The sequence below is a fragment of the Enoplosus armatus genome, chromosome 18 (genome assembly GCF_043641665.1).
Source record: "Enoplosus armatus isolate fEnoArm2 chromosome 18, fEnoArm2.hap1, whole genome shotgun sequence".
NCBI lineage: Eukaryota > Metazoa > Chordata > Actinopteri > Centrarchiformes > Enoplosidae > Enoplosus > Enoplosus armatus.
In genome coordinates, this window is record NC_092197.1 from 13,170,187 (window position 1) to 13,194,765 (window position 24,579).

Sequence of the window (24,579 nt, forward strand, 5' to 3'; positions counted from 1 at the left end):
TGGCTTTATTTGCCAATTCAACACGCACCTTCATATTTGTCTTACCGACATCCAAAATGTACTCTACACATTTTAAGTGACATTCATGTTCCACGGGAATATTTCTCATGTTTTTTTTTCTGTAACCGTGGGAGTTAGACTCCGCCCACCCAGCCCTCCTCTGGCAGACGCCGGACTGGCGAAGCAGCGAACCCGACTATTGGCGGACGGATTGTGAGACACCCAGAGAGCGAGAGACCTCGGGAGTACATGAAGCCGACTCTTAACTTCAGGCTCTGTTCACCATACAAAGTCGGTCTACGTTAGGTAACGATGAGTACATCGGAGTGCTTGGATCGAATGGAACTCTGTGAAAGCCTCTTGACATGGGTAGGTGATCAAATATGAAGTTTTTGGGGGGTTCTTTTCACTGACAGACAGTTCTCCGGCGCCGGCGATGCTAGCTAGCATACAAAGCTAATTCTAGCTAGATGAGCTAGCGGGGGTAACGTTAGCAGGCTAGGGGAAAATGACACGGGCTCACGCTGGTTACGTATGCAGGCCAGCTGTTTGCTGCTTTAGCTGCTGATGTGTTTCTTGCTAGCTGCCAGCAAGCCATCATACCACCAAGTGAAGACTATAATTTTGGTTCTAGCCCTGTGCAATCGGTTATTTAGCTAGCTCACCTTTCTTAATGCGCTGTCGTATGTTGTAAGGGGATCAAACGACAGAGACGTTGGCCTTGTTATGGTTCAACGTTTTTTTAAGCCAACGCTTTTTCCTCTGGATTGAGTATATACCGTTACAGCTCGGTGTCTGCTTTGAGTCTGAATTCCTGTCATTGTTGTCCAATGTATCATTATATCCGCTTTCCCTTCCCCATTCCTCCCTCTGATCAAAACTGTCACATACAGGGCAGCTTCCCGGGCTTGGATGTATATAGTTAACGTCACCCTAAATCTTTTCTCTTCAGAGCCTGAAAACAGATAAGAAGCGACCAAGTGGAATACGGCATCAGATTGTAGGATCACATGCTACCGATTGGTACATGTTTACATTGTTGAAATGCAGCTCTGTGGCTAGAGCTGGGTTGATATATTCATAGCTTAGTACCTGGACATCTCAAATGTTCTAATGTTTTGGGTATGGCTGTTGGTGCATTGAAATAACATTTAATCTAAAGCAGAGATGGGTGATGTCTGAGGGGAAAAAATTGCTGATGTGAATATTACATCCAAGTATATGGACACTCACTGTTCATGTCATAAATCGAAAAAAAAATCCAGACTCTCTTAACTGTGATTTAGATTTTAGACGAGGAAAGGCAGCAATTAAGATTACAATTTGCATCACAAAGCTGAGCTGTGTAAAAACAAGAGAATTGTGAGTGGATTGGCTGAAATAGCATGTGATGGAAACTGTGCATAGGTACTTACATGTTTTCATAATACACTACCAGCATACATGTCAGTAGTGTATAGTGAAAACATGCATGTGGTGCTGCTATTAGAGCTTAATATAAACAAGCTACCTTGCTTCTGCATAGTCATGTGCTTTCTTGCATGTCACGTAAACATGCTTGAAATCAATTTGTGGATTCCCTTTTGTGAAATTGAAAAGTATGCTTTCAGAACATGAGTGTTTAATGTGAAAGTTTACAGCATAATTTAATTATGAAAACAAAAAACGTCTTTTTGCATAGTGACTTTTGTTGGATGTGAAAGCCTTTGAAAGAAAAGAACAAGTTCAAATTGATTGATTGGTACAAAATGTTCATGCACAGTCACAGCCAATCTGCATCCTGTATCTGTCCGTGCATCGCTGTCGCCTCCTCCTCTTGCTGTCATAGCTTGGCTTATGTGCAACAACTCAGAATGGCCTTTCTTCTTGTTTCTAATAATGATGCGGCAGGCAGACATTCCTCACATACCTGCTAACTGTGAAGTCACTGAGTGTGACATAGAGTGTGAGACTGTACATCTTACGAAATAGCAGTGGAGATATCTAGGCAGCTGTTTCTGCTTCAGGTCAGTACAATAGGAAGGCCAAATAGTTTGGATTTAGGGGATACTGAGGAACATGAAACTCCTACTAAGTAGTGGGTGATTAATTATATTGTTTTGAATAGTAAATACAGTAGTAGAAGAATTATAAGAAGCCACAGTATTGCGTAAATGTGTGTGTTTGTTGTCTGTTGGGTCAGTAATGGCTGTTTATCATGAACAGTGTTGCCACATCCATGTACATGATGTGATACTCTCTCACGCTTTACAAGGAAATGATGCACTGCGTTGCACATCACCAAAACAGCCAAGTACATTGGCTGCATTGTGCCTTGGTTATTTTTATTTTTGTTCTACCTGAAACCACATCACCAGGCACCACATAAACACCCGTCAACGCTGTACAAGGTTGGCATGCTCTTCACACTGATCACTTTCGTGGTTCCCAACAGTCCACAAACTCTTAGGTGTGGATTTCCTTTTTTGACCTCAGTGTCTGAGTAGTGTGTGTCCATTCTTACTTGGTGTACTTGAGCCAGTATTTTTCAAGAATATGATTGTTGGTTGTTATTTGTTTTATATTGCTTGAGGGCTGTGGTTTTTCCAAAAAATGAACATACTCATCTCTGATAGATTAGTAATTCAGTTTATGTCACAGATTTCTAGTGTTGCCCTTTGTGTGCAGCCATGGAAATGTTGTCATTAGTTATTGTGCATGTGACTCAGAGTGCTGAGGGGTCATTGGAAAAACACCTTTTGGTGAAGTGTTTTTTTGGCTCCAGGGTCCATTGAACAAACCTTTTGGTTTCATAGACTGTCAGAACCTAACCCTCATTTTTCAATGCAGGTGTTAGTTAAGGTAGACAATTCCATTGTCCACAGATTGCTACTGATGATGTGATCAAAGTAGGCTGATTGTAATCTGGCAAGACAGTTAACATGCTGATGTGAATGATGCTTTGTTTCTTTGTTCATTGGTTTTCAATCATCACATTGCAGCTTAAACACGTAAATTGGGCACTAACAGGACCTAAGATGCTAAAAGATGTTCTGTGGTGGACAGCCAGTGCTCTTACGAGAAGCATGTATACTTAACCAAGTATTGTGCAGTTACAGTGATACAGTAAAAAGTTAAACACGTAATCTCCTGAAAAATGATATGAAAGCAATTCACTAAAAACAAAAAGTTCCAAGCTGTTTTGTGCAATAATGCATATTGACTACAAAAATTATTATTCCAACAGATGCAGAAGTGGTTGTTGACCTCTTTTTACTCAGCAGTCAGTGCTTCAAGGTTCAGTGATTTAATATAATCATAATAAGCTGATTTGGAGGTGACCCTGATGACGGAGGGGGGACATGGCTTAGCCCAGAGCTATCTGTGAAGAGGTCTGATGTTGCAACTGTAATCAACTAAGTGTGGTCCTTTTACACTGTGGCCATTGACCTTTAGCCCAAATTGTGAAGTCTTTCAGTAACTATCTATGAAGTTTTAATAGACAAAACATTTATCATGATGTTGATTTCAGCAAAACCTTCCAGCCCTAGTTGGGCGCTAGGACAATCAGCAGTTTAATCTATGGCGAATTAGAGCAGATTATTGTCATCGCCAATTTAACAACCAAAATAAGTGTCTTTTATCTGATGCCTAATCAGCATTAAGGCATCAAGTGTGACACAAATAATTAACCCCTAAAAGCACAATTAATGTGCCATCAGTAACTAAAATAGAGCTGGGTAAATGGCACATTGTCCAACACAGCATAAAGCAACTCGCCTGCACTGCTCCCCGGTAGACAGACATCACATGGGCATATGTTCTGTTTAAAGGCTTTGTAATCCAGTGGTATGTATTTTGCTTTGTAGACCTAACATGCAGTTAAGCATGTGGAGCTCATGTGGCCACGAGGACCTATTGCTGCTTGGGAACAATAGTTTAGGATGTAAAAAAAAAAGCTACAGAACCCTGTGCAAAACGGGGATAAAATGCAACAGATTTGGATGTGTTGGACTTCAAGTAGCTGGTAGATTTAAGGTGGCTGATCTAATACCTCAACACATCAGCATCGGCCAAAATAAGTGTTGGCAGTGTCTGAAAATAACTTTTGGCTCACCAGACAAGGGGACTAGTAGATGAAGCCTTCCAAGATTTACTCGCCAATCAGAAAATCCACATGCATTTGGCACTTGATGGTGTTAATTTCGGACCCTGGGTGCTGATCGATATTCCAACCTGACATCAAACTCCAGGCATATTACATATTACATAGTACTGATTACATGCCAATAACTTGTTTATAATCGTGGTTTTTGAAATGTCTGAAATTCTAATTTAATGGGGTGTAATCTTGATTGTGCTGTAGTATAAAGTTGACAATACTGTTTAGCTGAACTGGTAGATAATGGTGTGAACACTGTGTGGGCAATTGAAGCGGGTGAGGTTTTCTCTCACTGGTAGATGGTGTTATGTAATCAGGGGTATTGTTTTGGTTCTGTGTTGGCTCTGGGCCAGTGGTTGGCTTTAGCTACTAGCTGCCTGACTGATACACAGAGAAGCGGTCTTATTGGTGCTTGTCTACCCGAAAACCCTGAAAGCTACTTAGTAGGGATAGGAATGATAATACAGACATTTTGAGATCAGATGTAGGGGGACGTCATCTAGTTGACAAGTCAGTCATTTGAAAGCTGTCATACATACAGTCATTCATTCATCAACAATGTGGGAAGTTTTGAGTGAAACATCCTGGCTAGAAGTTGATCATGATGAATATTTTGTGGTTGGATCAGTTATTAAATAAGGTATAAAGGTGTGCTTAAGGAAAGTCATGACAGCATTTCAGGGATAGACCGTAATTGGCCTCATGAAGGTCATTTGGCAGTCATTACACTTTATGTCCAACTGTGAAGCAGTCAAATTTATCAGGTGATGGTGTGGATGTTATTTTGAGTGTCATGTTGCCCTCATGTGTCCTTTCCTGTGTACAGTGTTGAATGTCTTCTTGTTTACTGATCTCTGTTTCTGCTAATAAATGATGATACAGGGTTGATTTTTGTGGCTCAATAAAATGCTGATCCATGTCACCGACCCATGGAGTTGGTTCTAAAGTAAATTAGTCAAGCACAGTGAATTTTCTTCTCCTTTTTAAATTTGTTCAAAACAGATACTCATATTATGGCAACTCAGTAGTCGAAGATGATGTTGTTCTTGCATCATGTTTATTTTAAGAAAATTGTGTAAACAGTTGTACAGCCAACAGTTTCATAGCAGTAAGACCATTCCAGTCATAAGAACTTTGAATTGGTTTTATGTTGGAAACAATGACAAGTTGAAAATATATGTGAATATATTAAAGTCCAGCTGGAGTCTGACTTGAAGCACTCTCAAAGTCTCTCGAATAATTTGGCCAATCTTCTGAGAACATAAGCACATAGCTTGTGTTTGTTGCCTTCTCCTCTTGGTAGATCTGCGACTAAGGGCTTGAGAGCTGCATGTTGAGCCACGTAATGAAAAGTGAGACCGGCGGAACGATGTGCAGGCAGAATTTCAACCTCGTCATTTTCTTCCTGTCAGAATTCCAACATTCGTGCTCTCAATTTCCCCTCTTCCTTTGGCACGTGGACTGTTGGCATGTAGACTGAAAAATATTCACTTCTGTCTGGGCAACAGACTTTCAGTCTGGAGGAAAAGCAAGGGATAGAAAGGGAACAACGACATGCCAAATGAGGAAGGAAGATCTGAAATAAATGATAGAGGTAATGTAAGAGAAACTGAGCAATGATGACAAGCAAAGTGGATAGAAAGTTTGCAGGAGCAGTAAGTGTGAGCGGCAGACTGTGTTTACTCTGGCCTTCAGAGAGATACTGTAGAATGATACCATAAAAATGCCAATTTAGACTTGTATCTAAACAATATAATTTAAATATACAAAAAATCTAAAATGGTAGTGGGAAAGCAAGAATACATTAGTGTGACAAAAAAACCCAGGCTATTCTAATTACCGATGTAATCATCCTGATGCTGATTAAAATGTAGTTTACCTTCACTGTCTCCTGATCATCTGACATCATGTTAAGCTGAAAAGCAAGCATCAGTACAATTTCAATATATCGCCGTATTTCACAGTTAACATGGTGTCCAGCTGATCACGCAAGACCCATACTGAATTACATACAGAAACACACATTTGTACTGCTGAAACCTCGGGGAAGAGGGTGTCGTAGCTTGGCATGTAAAATGTTTGTTGAATGTTGTAAACAGATTAGATTGTAGCTGCACTAACCCGGTGTAATAGTGCATAGTGCATAGTTTTATCCTGCACCCAGCACTCAACGTGTGTGTGTGTGTGTGTGTGTGTGTGTGTGTGTGTGTGTGTGTGTGTGTGTGTGTGTGTGTGTGTGTGTGTGTATGTGTGTTTGTTTGGTGTTTAGGTCCAGACCTTTGGAGTGGAGGCTCCATGCAAGACAGTAGAAGACTTGACGAGTGGTATCGTCATGGCCCAAGCTCTACAGAAAATGTAAGTTTTCATCCTTAAGTTTGGTGTATTAGAAAATGCAGTATTTGCAATATTTGTTATCTGTCGAATTTTCTTTGTTATTTTACAATGTTGGTGGCATGTTTTGCCATTCATGTGCAAAACTGAATTATACGTCAAAGGAATATACCAGAGTGTACTGTAAACATAATTCATAAATATTAAAACATTCAGTAAGACTGTCACTCCATCACTGTATGCCCAACCTTTTTCTCATTCAATTTCCTCAACCTGCAGATCTGGAAGATTCCCCTTCTTGTCCGCCCAAAAACTGGCCACTTTATTCGTGCCTTTTGTCATTCAGAAAAACTTGACACTTTTAATCCCTGTTCTCTTGTTTCTTCTAGAGATATAGTGTATTTCAATGATGCTTGGATCAGTAGAATCAAGCCAGAGGTTGGGGACAACTGGAGGTTAAAGGTAAGAATCGGTTCTTCTTTGTTTTGTTAGTACGTTTGCATGGTTTTGGTTTTGTGAGGCCAGTTTCTGTATTCCCCATTAGCTGCATGACAAAACAGATCTTTCCAAGTGTAAATTATCTTTATCCAGACATGGTAATTATATGTTTGTTCTGTATGTTCCTAATGACTTATGTTATTCTACTACTACTTTGTTACATTTTGAAAAATAGATTTATTTGATATTGGTTAAGCATCTCTCTTGTTTCAGGTCAGCAATCTAAAGAAAATTCTGAAAGGCATCCTGGACTATAACCAGGAGGTAAGAAGAATCTACTGTATTCATTATGAAATAAGCCTTGATCAGGACCCAGCATCCAGATTACATAAGCAACTGTGTTGAGAAATTGTGACTGCCTACTCCACCTTTTAATCCCTTTAGCACCCAAGGCCATGATAATCCAGTTGTCATATAATGAAATATTTGGAATATTTTTTTAGAAACATTAAAACGCCTTTGTCCCTGTATAGATCCTAGGCCAGCACATCAATGACTTCACTCTACCAGATGTTAACCTTATTGGAGAACACTCTGACGCAGCAGAACTTGGCAGGATGCTGCAACTTATACTGGGCTGTGCTGTCAACTGTGAACAGAAACAAGGTGCTTATCCCATACTCTGTGTGTTTGTCAAAGTGTGTGTGTGTGTTCGATATGTAATTTGTTATTGGAAAACAATGCTCTGTGAAATCACATTGCATTAACAACTGACTCAGAAGCTTGAATTTACCCCCTAATTTTGTCTGTTTTTCTGTGTTCTCTAGAGTACATCCAGACCATAATGATGATGGAGGAGTCAGTGCAGCATGTTGTCATGACAGCCATCCAAGAGGTGAACTAGCATGCTAATTAGCCCTCTAGCCAATTAATTGCAGATGATAATTGCCTAATAATGAGAATTTCTTCCAACCATTAACCCATTTCTGTGTGTTTCTGTAGCTGATGAGTAAAGAGACTCCAGTGGCCGGAGGAAATGACTCCTATGTGGATCTAGACAGACAGGTATGGAGACTTTATAGAACCTCACTGTGGTGCCTTCAAATGCATTTCTGTTGTCTAACTCTGCCATCAATGGGGTCTCAAATTTCAGAAGGAGCACCATATGTAATGTGAATTTTGCTAATTTGTACAATTTCACTGCGCAAAACGACTCTACGCTACTGCGCCATCATTACTGTGTACAAACTGCCTTGATCCAGCATGTCCTCAAGGTGTAAATGAGTGTCCTCATCCAAGTGGACAGTAATTCGTGTGGATGTGAAATAAAATCTGCAGGGTTTTTATTTGTTGTTTCTTTCTGTTCTCAGCTGAAGAAGACAGCAGAGGAGCTGAATGATGCTTTGGCTACCAAGGAAGAGATCTCCCAGAGGTGTCGTGAGCTTGACATGCAGGTTGGTTCCATGCAGTTGTAATCCCCTATGTGTTAGGCTGTTTGACTGCTGGTTTTGTACATGGTAGTACACTGTGCAGGTGCTCTTATCACATGTAGGAATGACCTAATCTGAAAGACAACACCACCAGTGGGTCTGGCGAGGTTGTAGAGGTCAGTTAGTTATTACAGTGGCACATTATTAAAAAGTGAGTATGTGAGTATGTGAATTGACATTAAAGTGGATAACATTATTATGTGTGACTATTATTATTATTATTATTATTATTATTATTATTATTATTTCAGTGGTTCTTTATATTATAGTATATAGCATAGTATTCCTACATCCACCCAATTAAAAGTTTCATTCTTACGTTTTCTGCTATATTTTGTAACTCTTTTACTATCTAACTGAGTTCGTCGTACTTCATACTTTTACAGCCACAGCTTTTGGTTACACTTTAAAAGCAGCTCCTTTTTTGCATACTTACACTAATTACACTGTTGCTACTGATGGACTTTTCCTATACTTACTTACTTCATTATTTCTTGGTCAGATTTAATTTCAACAGTGATAGACTGCTGCAAAAAGAGAGTAACACACTTTCTATATCTTTATAGCAATTGAACATAATGGACATATTTATTTTCTGCTAATGACATAGTTATTACAGAAAAATGGAGCTGTAGTTTAAAGGGTTTCCTGCTCTCCTGTTGTGTGTCCTCTTATTTCCTGACTATTTCAATACTGTGTGCCTTGCTTTAAAGGCCCTCCATGTCCAAGAGGAGCGTGATAGACTGAGGTTAGACTTTAATGAGCTAGAAGAGAGGGTAAATCCAAACTTTCTTTTCTTTCTGTCTCTTTTTTTTTTTTTTTTTTTTACATCTATGGTGTGTGGTGTGTCTAAAAGTGCTGGTTTTATTTCAGTCTGCTTGCACCAGCATCCCCTTTTGGAATCCAGATTCCCCTTCTCCTAATTATGTGTGCATGTGTGTGTACACGTTTGTGCACAAGTGTTTGTGCACACGTATACACGTGGTCCTCTTGGGTCACGCCAGCCACGACTGCAGTTTTGTGTGGGTGTGTCAGTTGTCACCCCTTCACTTATAACCCTCTGCCTTTTTACCTTGGTGCGTTTCATGCTTTCCCACAGCAACAGTATACAGTGAGGGGAAAAGCTTGGCTTTTGGACCCAGGAAGGAACTGTTGAATAAATGACAAATATTTACACATACTGTATATTATTCATATGTGATGTTACTGATAGCTGCCCTGATCCCATCTTTGATTTGATGTAGGAATGTTGCAGTGAGGAGAATTTTCACACTAGTCGTGTTTCCATAAAGATGTATTTATGCTCCTTTTTAAGTATCTCTCTATGGAAACAGCAAAATTCGATAAAATTTCCTCAATAGCACAAAAAAGGTTTTTACAATTTTTTTTTTCTTGCTCTGAGAGTCAGAAGACATTAGATACGATACCTCCCTCTAGTTCTGTGGATGTCACTTGTGCCAGTGTAGGCTCATAGAAAGGTCACTTTCCCAATATTTTAAGGAGGGGTTATTGACTGGATCCTGGCAAATTCATTAACAGTCTGGGTTAAAGATTGGTAGTATGTTGTATCGTCGTTCGATTCCAGGTAATTGTTATAAAGAACCCTGCTTATTAATCTTACAAGCATGTTAATATTTTCTCATTAGAAAAATATAGTTACACTTTTTGAGTTGCATCAGACTTTATTATTATACTACTACTACTTATATACTACTTTATTATGTATTTATTATCATGGCACATTTAGAAAAAATAACAGCTTCTGCTTTGCTTTGTGTGGAGTTTGATACCCTGTCTATCACATTGAGAAGGCAACATCAAACCATACGTAGCCTTCTTTGCTATGTTGGAGCTTGTTGGTTTGCCTTGTTGGTGTGAGTTTGGTGTGTGCTGGCTTTATTAGATTGATAACCTGTTGTAAAGAAAATGTTACATTTAAACTGCTTGAGTGATATAATTTGAAATGTTTTTGTTATTCCCCTCTAACTTGTTTCCTTTCTCTACCTCTCTTCTCTCTATCTTAACATCTACCCCTCTCTACACCTCTCCCTCGGTTATCCAAATCCCTGTCTCCTCCCATCCATCTTATTCCACGTATCTCTCTACCGAACCATTTCTTTCTGCCCTTTCTGCTCCTTTTTTGGTTTTCTATTTGTATTTCCATTCTTTGCCTCCCTTTTGGCTATCTTTCCTCCCACAGGTGGCAGCTCTGCAAGAGGAGAAGAGCAGTTTGCTAGCAGAAAACCAGGTCCTGATGGAGAGACTTAACCAGTCTGACTCCATAGAGGATATAAACAGCCCTGCTGGACGCAGACACCTCCAGCTGCAGACACAACTGGAGCAACTACAGGAGGAAACTTTCAGGTGTGGAGCTACTAGAAGGACGGAGATATTGTCATATAAAAAGTGAGAGTTGAATTGAGTGATGCTGATGTCAGAGATGATTATGTTGCTAATTCTCTCCAGGTTGGAGGCAGCAAAAGATGACTACCGGATCCGTTGTGAAGAGCTTGAAAAAGAACTCTTGGATGTTAAGTCACAGAACGAAGAGCTTGCATCACTGGCTGATGAAGCCCAGTCTCTCAAGGATGAGATGGATGTCCTCCGGTAAGACAGGGATTCAAAATCTTGGTTCTAACAAAGCAAACTAAACACTGAACAATATAAGATATTCCAATCATAGTTCTTAGCAATCTGGTTAAGGCACAGAAAATTATAAGTGCGAGAAAACATGTTTTTGTTCTGGGTTTTTATAACCCATGAAAGGCTATACCATAAGTATTGGTGGCAGTTTGCTAAAAACAGGAACATGGCAGCATAATTAAAGATATAAAATATTTGAAAAATAATACGTCTTGTACCAACGGCCTGATGGGAGTGAAAATGAGTTAGAAAAACTGGAGATGACAGAGGACAAATAATCTATTGTTGAACCACTATCCTGTTATTTCAGACATCTGTTGTTACAGGTGTGTCGCTACACAAAGAGAGTCTTTCCTCTCTATATGCAGCATCACAAAATGAAAGTGCATATTGTTTCCCTCCCAGGCATTCATCAGACAAAGTGTCAAAGCTGGAGGGCACAGTGGAACACTACAAGAAGAAACTGGAGGACATGGGACTTCTCAGGAGACAGGTACACAGTCACACAACAACAGATGACAGCAACAACTTCATATATGTTGTGACAAGTTCCACTAAATTCTTTTTACAACACATAACAAATGCCTATATTTGTATGTCCAAGTTAGACGGCACAAATTCATCTTTTCTGTCGCTATTTTACAGAACAAGCTTATGGAGGAGAAGAACACAGTGTTAATGCAGACCAACGTCAGTTTGGAGGAAGAGCTCCGGAAGGCAAATGCTACCAAAGGCCAGCTGGAGACATACAAGAGACAGGTGCCCAACCAGCAGCCATGTTGACTTGCACATGCAATCCTCATTATTATAACTCTAATACAATACTCACACGTATATGTATATTTTGAGAGATAATGTCTTCTGTCCTTTCTTTGCACAGGTGGTGGAACTTCAGAACAGACTGTCAGAAGAGTCTAAGAAGGCCGACAAGATGGAGTTTGAGTACAAACGCGTCAAAGAGAAAGTGGACTCTCTACAAAAAGAAAAAGATGTATGTACAGTTCATTTTATTAATAGTGCACTATGAATACTTTGTAAAGTAGCATTTTGTTCAGCGAGTAAGAAGAATGTAAGACCAAAGGCTGTAAATAGTTAGTCCTTACTTGATTGACAGATGAATTCTGTTTTATTCTTCATCAGATCTTCATTCCAGACCTGCGCTATTTCTCTCTGTCATACTTTTTCTGTGTAACGTATTTTCCTCTCCCTCTGTAGCGTATGCGGACAGAGAGAGACTCTCTGAAGGAGACTATCGAGGAGCTACATTGTGTCCAAGCCCAGGAGGGACAGCTTACATCAGGTAAAGTTAATAACTGTTGAGAGTGGCTAAATATGAGGAGCTGAAGCTTGGCCTTTTTTAAACTAAGTATAGTCTACTTGGTCAAGTCTAAATAGTTGGGTTCACCCTGTTTTAATGGTGAGATTTGCTTGTTTCAGGTTTGTTCCCGTTGGCCAGCAACGACGGCTCTGATTCGCTGGCTGCTGAGATCACCACCCCAGAGATTCGGTATGACTTTTGAACCCCACGGTTATGTATCATCTCACGTATGTATATTCAGTTGGTTAGTTAGCTGAACACACACCAGTCAAGGTAAAGGATAATATTTGAGAGGTGCTTTACAATGGCAGACATCTGGATCCTCTGCTGATGGTGCTGATTGTGTGTGTGCACAGTTTGTGTAGTGCTAGTGTTCACTTAGTAGCCAGATGGTGTTTTTATCCTGTTCCTCTTGCTCTAGGTGCTTTTTTTTAAGGTAGATGCGTTTAGCCTAAAAACAGCCGTCTCTGTAGTGAGTTATGTAATAGTTGTGTGTGAGTTACATCAGCCTGACTGCTGCTTTCCAAGAGGGCTGGGTTTTCTGCAGTCAGCATACGGTGCCTGGATTTTCTTTTCCTACTCTTGTGAACCAAGAAAAATGTGGATTTACCTTGAAATCCTAATCCCCTAAAAGCTACTGGTGGGGAAAAAGCATTACTTGAGTTAACCCAGTTCAGGCTATTCATTAAACCTACAGAGTAACCAAAAGCTGTTGTGCCCTGAGGTGATGTCATATTCTGCAAACTTTTGAAGAAGCAAGATGTTGCAATAGCGACGTTTCATGAGAGATATCTAAAGAGAAGAACTGTGTGTGTAGTACAAAACTGGTAACTGGGTGATTCATGCTCATTCGTGTCTGTTGGTTGTAAGTTCAGCATCCAACAGTGAGTGTGAAAAACTGAAGTGCCTTTTTGCCAGATTCAACCTTTTTATAACCAACATCTGGGATAGATTTTCTGTAAAACAACCAGAACAACAGCTGGAAATGTGGTTATTCTCTGAACCTGCGGCAGAATCCAAACTTCACCAGAAGAAACCCGGTCATGTTGATGTAACATTTCACTCAATAAGCTATATTGGAACCTCTTCTCAAGTCTCCCTTTGCCTTCCCTGGCCTAACCTTTGCTGGCCAGCAGCTGTGAGTTTGTCTGGAAACATTTGCTCAGTTCTCCAGTTGGAAAAGAGTCAGCAGCCACACCCTAAAAAAAAAACAGGACCCAAGAGACAGACTGTGCTCAACACTATCAAACAACAGATCCAAGCTTATCTATTAAGTAAATGGATCGAAGGGGGACAGTGTCACATATAGACAAGCTGTTCATAAAAATGAATAAAACTGTCTGAAACAGACGGATCCCCAGGACAAACAAAGATTTATTCACTTCCAGGCTGCCTGAGTATCAGATGGTAAATCTTAAAACATGACATTTTTGTGTTTACCTGAGAACAAGGACGCTCAGTCCTCCTTATTAACCTCCGTCTGTACTGTGCACAGTGCTCTGTTTTGTTTTCAGGTTTTTTTTGTCATTCTTATTTTATGATGCAGAGAAGATAAATAGATAGGCAAGTGAAAGTGGGTGTTTCCACAGTAATTCAACTAAATTAGTTTAGAGAAGAGAACAACACTTCTCAGTGAAAGCTGGGAGTTCATAGAGAACAACACATGCAATAATGTATTCTCACTGGTGGTGTATTTTATCTTGTGTGTTGGTGAGTACAGGTGTATCACAACCAGTACTGGTTTCAGCTATATGTGATCAGTTATCAGTGGAGTTTCAAATGAACACTTGCCTCTGTCCAATGCGTTTTTTCAGAGAACATTTGATTCGTCTTCAACATGAGAACAAGATGTTGAAGCTGGCCCAGGAGGGATCAGACAATGAGAAGATTGCACTGTTGCAGAGTCTACTGGAGGACGCCAACAGAAGGAAGAATGAATTGGAGACAGAGAACAGGTCAGCAAAGAGCACAGAAACATGCAGCACGAGCAACAAAGGCTGAATTGTTTATGGCTTTTGCTGCGGTAAAACAGTACTACATTTTTCTCATTTGTGCTGACTGTCTTATTGAAATTTAATGAAAATAGCAATAGCAAAGAGAATGTTTTACTACCTAGAATCTTTTGGTCTGTTCATGTAGTTTTGAGCCACATTTCATCGTGGACAGCTTGTGTTTCTCTGTGTTGGAATGAGGATCAATCTCCCATTTATTTCCCCACAAAGATTTTCTTTGTCTAAACTGGAATTTGAGTCAATGGCCTTTTAGCCAAAAGCCTGCCCCTTTTGATGTTTTATCTACCACTATATAGCTGACAGTTTGCTCATTGCTGTGTGAAAATCTTGTTAAACTGGTCCTCTGTGCTTTTTTTTTTCTCTAGGCTTATCAATCAGCGCCTGATGGAGGAACAGAGTCAGGTAGAGGAGCTGCAGAAGTCTCTTCAAGAACAGGGTTCCAAAGCAGACGATGTAAGTAATGTGTGTGTGTGTGTGTGTGTAACTCTGATACCAGTTGAAATGTTGGCAACAACCACAGAAATTCAAATTCCCAACACACCACACTCTGTGAATAAAGGTGGTTCACAAGTACAGGCTCTAGGATTTGATATTTTCTTATGAAAAGTAACTTGCGAAAGTGTAAAGGCAAAATTAGCTGAAATCACTTTTAATTTATTTTTGTTGTAACTAACTCTTCCTAAGAATAACAATTTCTAACACTCCATTGTATCCATGATCTTGTCTTTCTGTGTATGTGTGTGCTACATTATTTCTATGCTGTAGTCAAAGATAGCATATAAGTAAATGGGAGATCAGACCTTCATAAAATCAGCATCATAGATTTGTTCTAGTTCATATTAACATATTTAAGACTTAAGGGGGACATTTTCATCACGTTCTTCTTTGTTCCTTGTCTCCTTCAAACTTGTTCCTAGTAGTGGACAAATGGTATTTAGGAAGAGGAAGTTTGGAGAATCTCCTGAGAAGGTTTATGTGTGAGAGAGAGCTTGCATGCACATTTTACGTCATCTTTCATGAGCTGCTACGTTTCTTTTGTACATAATAACACTAATTTAAAATACAAAACTTTTCTATCGAGGGTTTCCGGTCCCATTCCTGCCAGCCTGTGTAGATTTTACATCCCATCACCAGCGTTATCAGTCTTGCTTTAACAATCTGTCTTTTCACTCAGGATGAACAGAACACTTACGTTCAGTATTTTATAGACGCTGTATAGTTTATAAAAACAAGTACACAATAAGCAGAGAATGGAAAAACTGATTTCCATAATGCATTATTTAAGTAGAATGATCAGTACAGTTTCCGTCATGGAGCTGGTGCATCAAACGTCAGGAGAAAAACACCTCGACAGATAATCACATGGATGTAAAACCATCCACATTTGACACGACTGTGATTCTTGCCAATCAGTAAAATACCTGTGCATTTCTTTTCAAATAATGCTCCCACTGTCAGACTATAGTAAGTATAACTTCCTGACCTCTTTTAGACTTTGTACTTTCAAGGTGATAGCTTACTTTTTTGACTTCCTGAAACTGTGTAACAACTCGGAATATATATATATATATATATTAAATATATATATTTTAAACTGTGTTTATATAATATAAACATAAGTAAACATAGTTTCTTTGCAAATAGAATTACAACTTGGCCAGAATTACCTCAACATTCATTGGATTTTAACCTTGTATTGAGCTTTTATGCATTTGTTACCCTGAGTTGCTACACACAAGTAAGAGTTACTTTTTTGCTAGCTAGGTGTCGGGACTCTGCAGGTCTCCTTTCCCTGTTTAGAAATAGAGTAGTACCTTAAATCAGCCCTCAGGCATCCTCTACATGTAGATTTTTCCTCCCTGTAGAAATCCAACTTTCCTCGTTCCTTGATGCTGTTTCTAGTTTAGAGAGATACTCTGCAGATTTCTGCTTTCACATGATTTCGCTGCTCACCAAATAAGACGCCACATGGATAGTGGGACTGCCTTTGGATGCAGGATCAAAAAACACAAAGACTCTCTTCTATTGTAAATATTCTTTGCGATTATCCAAACTGGAAAATCCTGTTATCACCTGCACAAAGTTTTGGTTTGAGGTCTGCATTACTTCTGTATTGGTTCCCTCATTTATAGTCACAGATCTTTAAATGTAGTATAATAGTATTATTATGGTGTCCTTTTCCAAACATTATCTGCTCTACACTTCCCCCTGTTGGATCAGAAGGGAACTGTGCAGGAATTTGTTACATTGTGGCACTGTGCTGAAAACCTTTTGGTATATTCTTGTAATGAGTGAACGAGCATGACACACACACACACACACACACACACACACACACACGTGGCTGCAGGTATAAAGACTGGAGGGAGGTTCGCTGCATTTATCCAACAGAGTGTCTCTTTAAATGTTTCTTAAATGTTTTGAAGTTGTATCTGAAGGTTGTAATATAATGTTATAAAATGTTATAAAACATATCCGTTGTCTTTTTTCAGTCTTCCATTCTGAAGAAGAAATATGAGGAGCACATGTAAGTTATCATCATACAGACCCAGAAATATGTCTTGCTGGTTCAAGATAACGTAGAATTTGATTTGAAAAGATTTAAAATGTCCTCTTCATTCAATCCTGGAATGCATAACTTGAAATATTAGACAAAAGTAGGCCTAAACATTTTTGACATTGTTGCTTTGTACTCTTCATCAGGGAGAAACTACGAGAGTTGAACAATGAGTTATTGAAGAAAAATTCCTTCATCGACGAAATGGAGCCTAAATACAACGCCAGCTGTGAGTTGACCTCCATCCTGTCTTATCTGTTCTTGTCATTTTTACAATTTGAAATGATTTAATGTGTGACTTTGTGGACATACCACATTGTAACACTTGGACACAAAAACTATTACTCAATGCATAGCAAAGGACAACTAAACTAAAATGTTTTTCCCTCTCAGCCCAACGAGTGGACGAGCTGGAAGAGGCCTTGAAGAAGAAAGATGAAGACATGAAACAGATGGAGGAGAGATATAAGAAATACCTGGAAAAAGCCAAGAGTGTGAGTATATTTTTAGGACTAACAATGGGTGAACTATCTTCTGCACGGTGTGTTGTGTTACAAGTGATACTTGCTGTAGGTCAACAAGAACATTTTGTAATGTGATTGAATGTGTCCTCTCCAGGTGATCCGGACCCTGGACCCCAAGCAGAACCAGGGTTCAGGTCCAGAGGTCCAGGCTCTAAAGAACCAGCTGCAGGAGAAGGAGAGGATGTTGCACTCATTGGAGGTAATCAAGCGTGAGAAGAGTTAGATGGTCTGACAAGGAAAGGAGTGGATTCTGCAGCTTGTAGATCAATGAGGTTTACCAGTGACCTTTATAGATAACTACTGACTGGAGAAGGAAGCCTGTTAAAATGTGTTAAAACACAACGACACTATACAACAGTGGATTGTAGCTTAAAAAGTACTTGCATTGTTTAACGTTTTTGTGGCTTTATGTTTCCTCCATACAGAAAGAGATGGACAAGACAAAAGGCCAGAGAGATTACGAGGAGAAACTGATCGTGTCAGCCTGGTACAATATGGTGAGAAGGATCGACACAGCCTGAAACTTTCGCACCAGTCACAGTTGTCACCAGTCCTTTTTTAACTGTGGGACACACTAATATACAGCTGGCCAAGAGGAGTAATAATACAAAAGTCACAAGTAATGTTGAACTGCGACGATTAATCGATCAAAAGAACATTAATTGGCAACTCATTTGATTATCAATTAATTGTTCTCAAAAATGCCAAAGAATTGATGGTTCCAGCTTCTCAAATGTGAGAATTTCCCACTTTTCTTGGTCTTATCCATAATAAGATTATAGAGAATTTAGTATTTTGTTGTTTTTGGACTCTTGGTTGGACAAAACAAGACATTTAATGATGTCACATTGTGTGCTAGAAGACGTTTTCTACTATTTTATTGACCAAACGATGAATCAATTAATTAATAATGAAAACAATCGTTGGTTGCAAAGTTATACATAACTAACCCAAAAGACAACATTAAAACAATGATAATCTAAAGCACTGAAAAACAGACTGACCTAGACATTAACTTAAAAAAAAAGTCACTTCCTCCCTTGATAGATTGAACATTATATTTATTTTTTGAATAAATGTATTAATCTTTATACTTTTGATGTTTTTGTAACCCCTTTCCAGTGAAGGCCCATCATCAGTCACAAGTCATGCATGAAGGCATTTTAACCACTAGAGGGCAGCATGTGCTTTTCTATAAGCTTAAATAATGTTTGCTCTGTTACACCTTTGATCAATAGCTGGTGTTAATGTTCATGAGCTGTTAAATCGGCAATGATGTTGTGTTTGAGCTCATTTGCGTTCTCATGCATCAACATTAGTGGGCTGATTCTGTGGTGACTCTCTTACTCTGTGAGTTAGAGCAGTTTAGCTTAAACACGCATATTGTGCTACTGAGTCTCCATCTACTTACTGTCTTGTTAGACTGATAGTGACCATTAAGAACATTAGTAAGACCTCCTCTGTATCTTTTCTCAGGGTATGTCTCTGCAGAAGAAGGCGGCTGAAGACAGACTCGCCAACACCGGCTCCGGTCAGTCCTTCCTGGCCCGGCAGAGACAAGCCACCAGCACACGCCGCTCCTATCCAGGCCACGTCCAGCCAGCTACCGCAAGGTAGATGGCAGCAGGGCAGAAAAATACTGCGACAAACTACCTTACAGATCCCCTGAACTTGCATACAGTAGATGTGCCTTTTTTGAGGCAGACCATTTCCATTCATTTCTAATGGACGTTCTTGTTTCCCTGCATTCTGCCTATTGATTTTCCTTTTTTTCTTCTTGATCAGATCCATGAGGTAGAGATGCCAGGCAAGGCTGCCCAAATCTTGCACCACTTTATTTTTCCTGACTAAGCATATTTTCCCCTGACTCCTGTGATGCCAGGCCTCTACCCTTTTCACACCCCAGCATATTTGATAGGGTCTGACTAACCACTCCAAACACCCTCTCTTCCTCCCCCTCAACCACTGACTCTCCTCAGCCTGTCCTCTGTGGCAAACTTTTGCCTGGCAGGTAATCTGGACCCCAAGGCAGAGAAGAATCACATCTTCTTGACAAGTTACTGTCATTTTTGTTTAGAGGACCTGCTCTGCCTGTTCATGCAGTATTTATGCACATCTCCACCTGTGATAGCTTTTGATGTTCATCTTGTTTTGACTGGAGTTGTCAGATTTTCTGTCCTGCGTTATCTGTTTTAACTCTTATGATGTAGCTTTAAGCAGGTAACAGCCGTTTGCATTTACATGTGTCAATGTTTGAGTTGTATTTTTCAAATGGAGATGAGTTGCTCTTCTGCCGCGTCATTACGTTTTGATCTGTAATTTCAATCAGTATTGAGCATCAAATGCAGAGGCATAGGAAGATGTATAGTCATCACATGTAAATGTTCCATTTGTTTACCAATGGTCTGAATGATCTCTACATGATGATGTAAAAAAACAAAACAACAACTGTTGGCTGGTAACAGTGCAGCAATAATTGAATGGTGATTTCCCCCGAGAAAAAACACTTCAGCTGGTGAAGTTGTTTCAGACGTTGCAACCCACAGCTGGATAGATAGTGGCAGAGATCAATGTGCTGCATAATTGTGTAGGCTGGTTTTCATTATCTTTCCGAAGGAGCCGCCGTCGAGCAAACTGGGAAAGGCACCAGTTCACGTGGCGTTAGCCTCACCAGCATTTACCAGGTTGTTTCAGACAACACTTGATGTGCCATAGTGTTAAATTTGAAATGTATGTACCACAGTATTTGGTCAATATTACCCTCCCACTACACAGAAAGAAATATGTTGAAGGCAAATCTCGTGCTGAGTTTTCGATCCTGGGACTGTTTGCTTGTGGATCGACCCTTGTTTATTCAAAGTAGCTCATTGAAGTGGACTCACTCTCCATATCATTTTCAAATCAACTGATTGTTGTCATAGTGAAAAGGTTTTTCAGGGTGTGTTAAAAGGTGTTTTGAAAAGCACTACACAGTATTGCCCATGTCACTTTAAATAGGAATATTGAATAGGTGTGCTTGTTAGAGCTGTTCCTATCCTGTCTTTAACCCGTCTTTCTTCCATTCTGTTTACATTGTCATTGTTTTTAAGGCACATCATGATTGATCTCTTGTTAACATGATGGACATTTTAGAAGCCTTGAAATGAACCCTGTTCATTTCCTGTGTATGCATTTAGATCAAGGCCAGAATTTCCAGCTAACAGGCCCCGCCGTCTGACCGTTATCTCTCTTTCTGCTCCTTCAACAGCAATGTCACTGCATGACTGGCACACCAGTGAACTGGCCTGGCCTGCCTTTGGCCTGCGCTGGCCCATGGGCTGGGCTAGGCTGGGGCACACGATGCATGAACTACCTGCCTGCCTACTGTTTGCATGACTTTGCATTGACTCAAGCCTGCGAATAACCAGCACAGCAGCAGCAGCAGCACGAGCACTAACAACCCTCTGCAGTGTCATGCATTGACATAACCTACAGGCCTGAGAAGGGACGGGGTCGGAAAAGAAAACCCTCACCCTCCCTCCCCTAATTAAACTCCTTCCCACCCCTCCAGCTCCTCACTCCTCATGTTCTCCTACTCTTTGTTCTCCTCTCCATTCTCCTTCCCCCCCCTCACTCTTCATGGACATACCCGCTTGTGCTTCCACACCGCATCAAGTCTGTTACAATTCCACCTATGTTACAAACCGCTAGGACAGGGGCAGAATATCGCAGCATAGTCTGTCAATCAAGCAGTTGATCTATTAATAGGCCTTTTCTCTAGTACTTGTGTGTAATGTAACATTGGCTGGCTGCTTCAGGATACCTCAATGACATATTTTCACATATCTGTTTTTATTGACATGATTGCAGGAGAGTTGGCCATCAGTGTGTGAGAGAAATATTTGAGAGGTGTAGCCTGCAAAAAAAGAGTCAGCTCCCCTTTAAACTTGTATGTGTGTATCTCCTGCAGTGGTTCTGCCCAGCCTCTCCTCAACATGTTGCTAGATTGCATCTGAGAAGTGGTTTTACCTCAAGTATTAGTGAGTACAACAAGTTTTGGACTACAGGAGAGCTTATGGGGCATTACTGTGTTGCCCTGTAGGCTTTTGGACAGTTTGCAGTAGGAACTGTTTTTAAATGAATAACATGTTACTGATATGCTTTTATACAGGATAAAAGCCCCCATTAAGCCTACTTGCATTTATTTTGTAGATTTAATGTCAGCGTAGCGTCTATTTCTCTATAAAATGCACATTTATATACTGTTTCTGATGTTGGCTATATTGTAATTGACTACTATGTTATTTCATTAAGTAGCAAATAACCTGTGGTGTAATTTAGCCAAAAGCAAGAGACTCTGCTAAAATTCCTTTTTGTCACATTTAATACATTTTATCATCACACGTAAAGGCTAATTTGATTCATTGCCTGAAAAAGTATTAAAAAATAAGGATATGAAACTGTACATTAGCTTACGTAGGCTAATGTACAGTACATTCATTTGGTTGGATTGAAAGGGCTAACTATTTTAAAAATGTAGAAAGGGAAACCACTGAAACGATCTCAGATCAAACCCTCAATTCAATCCATTTCAAAAGAGTTCACACCAGGAAACCCATAGTAATCATGCAATCGTTTTACAGCATTTCAGTGTTTTGTTTGTTTGGTTATGTGAAAAGTTTTTTGGCAACATTTGTTCATGGAAGAAGTTGACTGCTTAAACAAGCAGTTTTAACCACAATACAAAAGACTTGAGTTATAAGACACGGATTATAGTATTAGTCATAGGAAAACTTAACCTATTGTTGCTGTAAGTCATATTGTACATTTTGTGTAGCTTTTAAAATCCTTTAAATTTTATTTCCAGAGGTTATGAAAAATAAGTTGAGAAAAAGGGTGAGAGACACCTGGACCTAAGGATTTATGCATATTATAGGCATAAGTGCATACATTTTTCAAATGAGAGAGATGGTTGAATCCTCCAATTTAGTGCCTTTGTTTAAAATATGATATAAAAAAAAAAAGACTGGCTGGTCTTTTTAGGATGAAAGGCATCAAGGCATGCCGCCTTTCAAGAACAGCTCTATTGTATTATTTGAAAAGAGGAAAAAAGAGTCTGAGATGAGCTTTAATCTCATCCACGTGATAAATTTCCTGACAAAAAACGTGCATTGTTTAGTTAAAGTTGGCTTAATGAGGGCTTTTCTTCTGTTTTTTTTTTAACCCATTTTACTCATCATTGTTATATTGTGTAACCTTGGTTTAATTCATGCAGTGCATTTTTATCTTAATGGCTTATTTATTCTTTTGCCGCTTGTACAGCAGTGTTGTTACATTTTTTTTATTATATTAATAGTATTATTATATCACCACTTAAACTGTTACAATGGATGTGAAGTTTCCATACAACATCAAAATACTGTTAAATACTCGTCTTATGCAACAAAAGGAGGAGATGGTTTGAAATGGTGCAGTGTTTGTCTCCATCTAATGAAAATGACACAAAGTTATATTGTTATATTAACTGTGTCGACTCAGATCAGCATAAAATGGAGAAAACGGTGCAAGGCTACATTTACCTCCGGTCTTTTCAGGAAGAGGAGTTTCTTAGAAAGTGACTGCGCTAAGAAACTTGTCATGTTTGAAAATGAATGTTTTCTCATTAACAAAAAAAGCACATTTTTCACTTTTAATTCACTGGGTTGTTGGTGAATTTACTGTGACCCTGCAAATGATCATATTTTCCAGTGTTTTAGTGACGGCAACAGAGACTGGGGCCTTGTTTGTGGGAAAAGGCTCATTAGCTGTTGGGTATGCATGTGTAATTGCATCAACGTATCTTGACTAAACAAGTACAAACCTGATTCTACATTTAGGCATCAAATACATTTGTTTTCCAGAAGTGAGTGGTGAAATAACATTTGCCGTATAAATTCAGTTGCAAAGTAAATTGGTTTTGTCCAGTTCTGTATGTGTTTCTGTCCAAAGCCGTGTTTTGTAAACCACATGCCATTAACATTCACAGTTTGAGCTGTAAGTTATATTACACAGAACTCTTTTAACCGTCCATCCCCATTAGTCATTGGTTTGGTAAGAAATCTGTATATAATGGAACACATCCACATTGTGGTTGTTTACATTTATATCAGGGATGTTAGGGGAATCATTTCTTTTGTTATTTAATCTCCCTAAGAGAAAGCATATTGTGTTGTCCCCTTTTATCCCCCATCAAGTCAGCCACTGTATTTTGTTGCTTATATGTGTCTGTGTATATACTTCATATTACTGGCAAATTATGAGTACTGGGGGATCATCACAAGGGCGTTAGAGTAATATAACCAGAGAAAGTGATTTCAGAAGCCAGCTAGTTTGGGCCTTTTTCAGACTTTATTAATGCTAATTTCTTCTCAATAAAGGCAGAAAGGTGACATCTTGATGTACTGTTCAAGCTATAACCCAAAACATTTCCTTAATATTCATGTTTGAGAACAATATACTGGATGAGGATTGTAGTAATCTTTACAAAACTCATGTCAAAACGTGATGTGTTACTTACATGCCTAAGCTAAAATGAGTCCCCAGTGTTCCCTGGTGTTACTTGACTGCTAACTGCACTGTGGGCCAGTCATAAGTGTATTAGAGAGATGGAACAAACAACACGAGGCTGTTAACAGGTCAGAATCTATCCCTAAGCATGCAGTGTTTGCTGTATTTTTTTACTCATTGGCAAACTTTTATTTACCTATTGAAGTAGCAAATAACCTTCCATTTGCCAAGTTTTATATTGCTTGTATACAAACACACTATTTACATACTTTATGTGACAGTGGTAGCGGAGGTGTCTGGCCATTTGAGAATGAGAAAATAAAACTCATGTCTAGTTAGATGGATTTCATATAGCATCTGTCCAATAAGGACCTATTGATGAAAAATGTGCTTCCTACACTGCAAAACTTGGAAATAACATTGTAAATAAAGCTTGTATAAAACAGGCTGCTTCTCTGTTTTCTAATTTTGACATAAAATTTTCTCATGTTATCAGATACTGCACACATCCTGAGTTGCTTCTTGTGTCTGGTTTCATAGGTTAACTTTGTTTAAGGTGGACACACAAACTAAAATCAAACTCTGGGCTTAAATTAATCT

General features: G+C 39.3%; 1 protein-coding gene across 1 annotated transcript; it reads left to right on the forward strand.

The window, feature by feature from the left end:
• Window positions 1-312: 312 nt before the first annotated feature.
• hook3 (hook microtubule-tethering protein 3) lies at window positions 313-19,153 on the forward strand. Its single transcript, XM_070924512.1, has 23 exons — window positions 313-369; window positions 6,411-6,496; window positions 6,862-6,934; window positions 7,184-7,234; window positions 7,444-7,576; window positions 7,738-7,805; window positions 7,913-7,975; window positions 8,281-8,364; window positions 10,601-10,764; window positions 10,867-11,007; window positions 11,449-11,536; window positions 11,689-11,802; window positions 11,924-12,034; window positions 12,259-12,343; window positions 12,481-12,550; window positions 14,176-14,316; window positions 14,739-14,826; window positions 16,866-16,900; window positions 17,077-17,159; window positions 17,324-17,424; window positions 17,549-17,653; window positions 17,880-17,951; window positions 18,931-19,153. The coding sequence occupies exons 1-23, from the start codon at window positions 313-315 to the stop codon at window positions 19,069-19,071; spliced, it is 2,154 nt and encodes a 717-aa protein (XP_070780613.1). The 3' UTR covers window positions 19,072-19,153.
• Window positions 19,154-24,579: the final 5,426 nt, after the last annotated feature.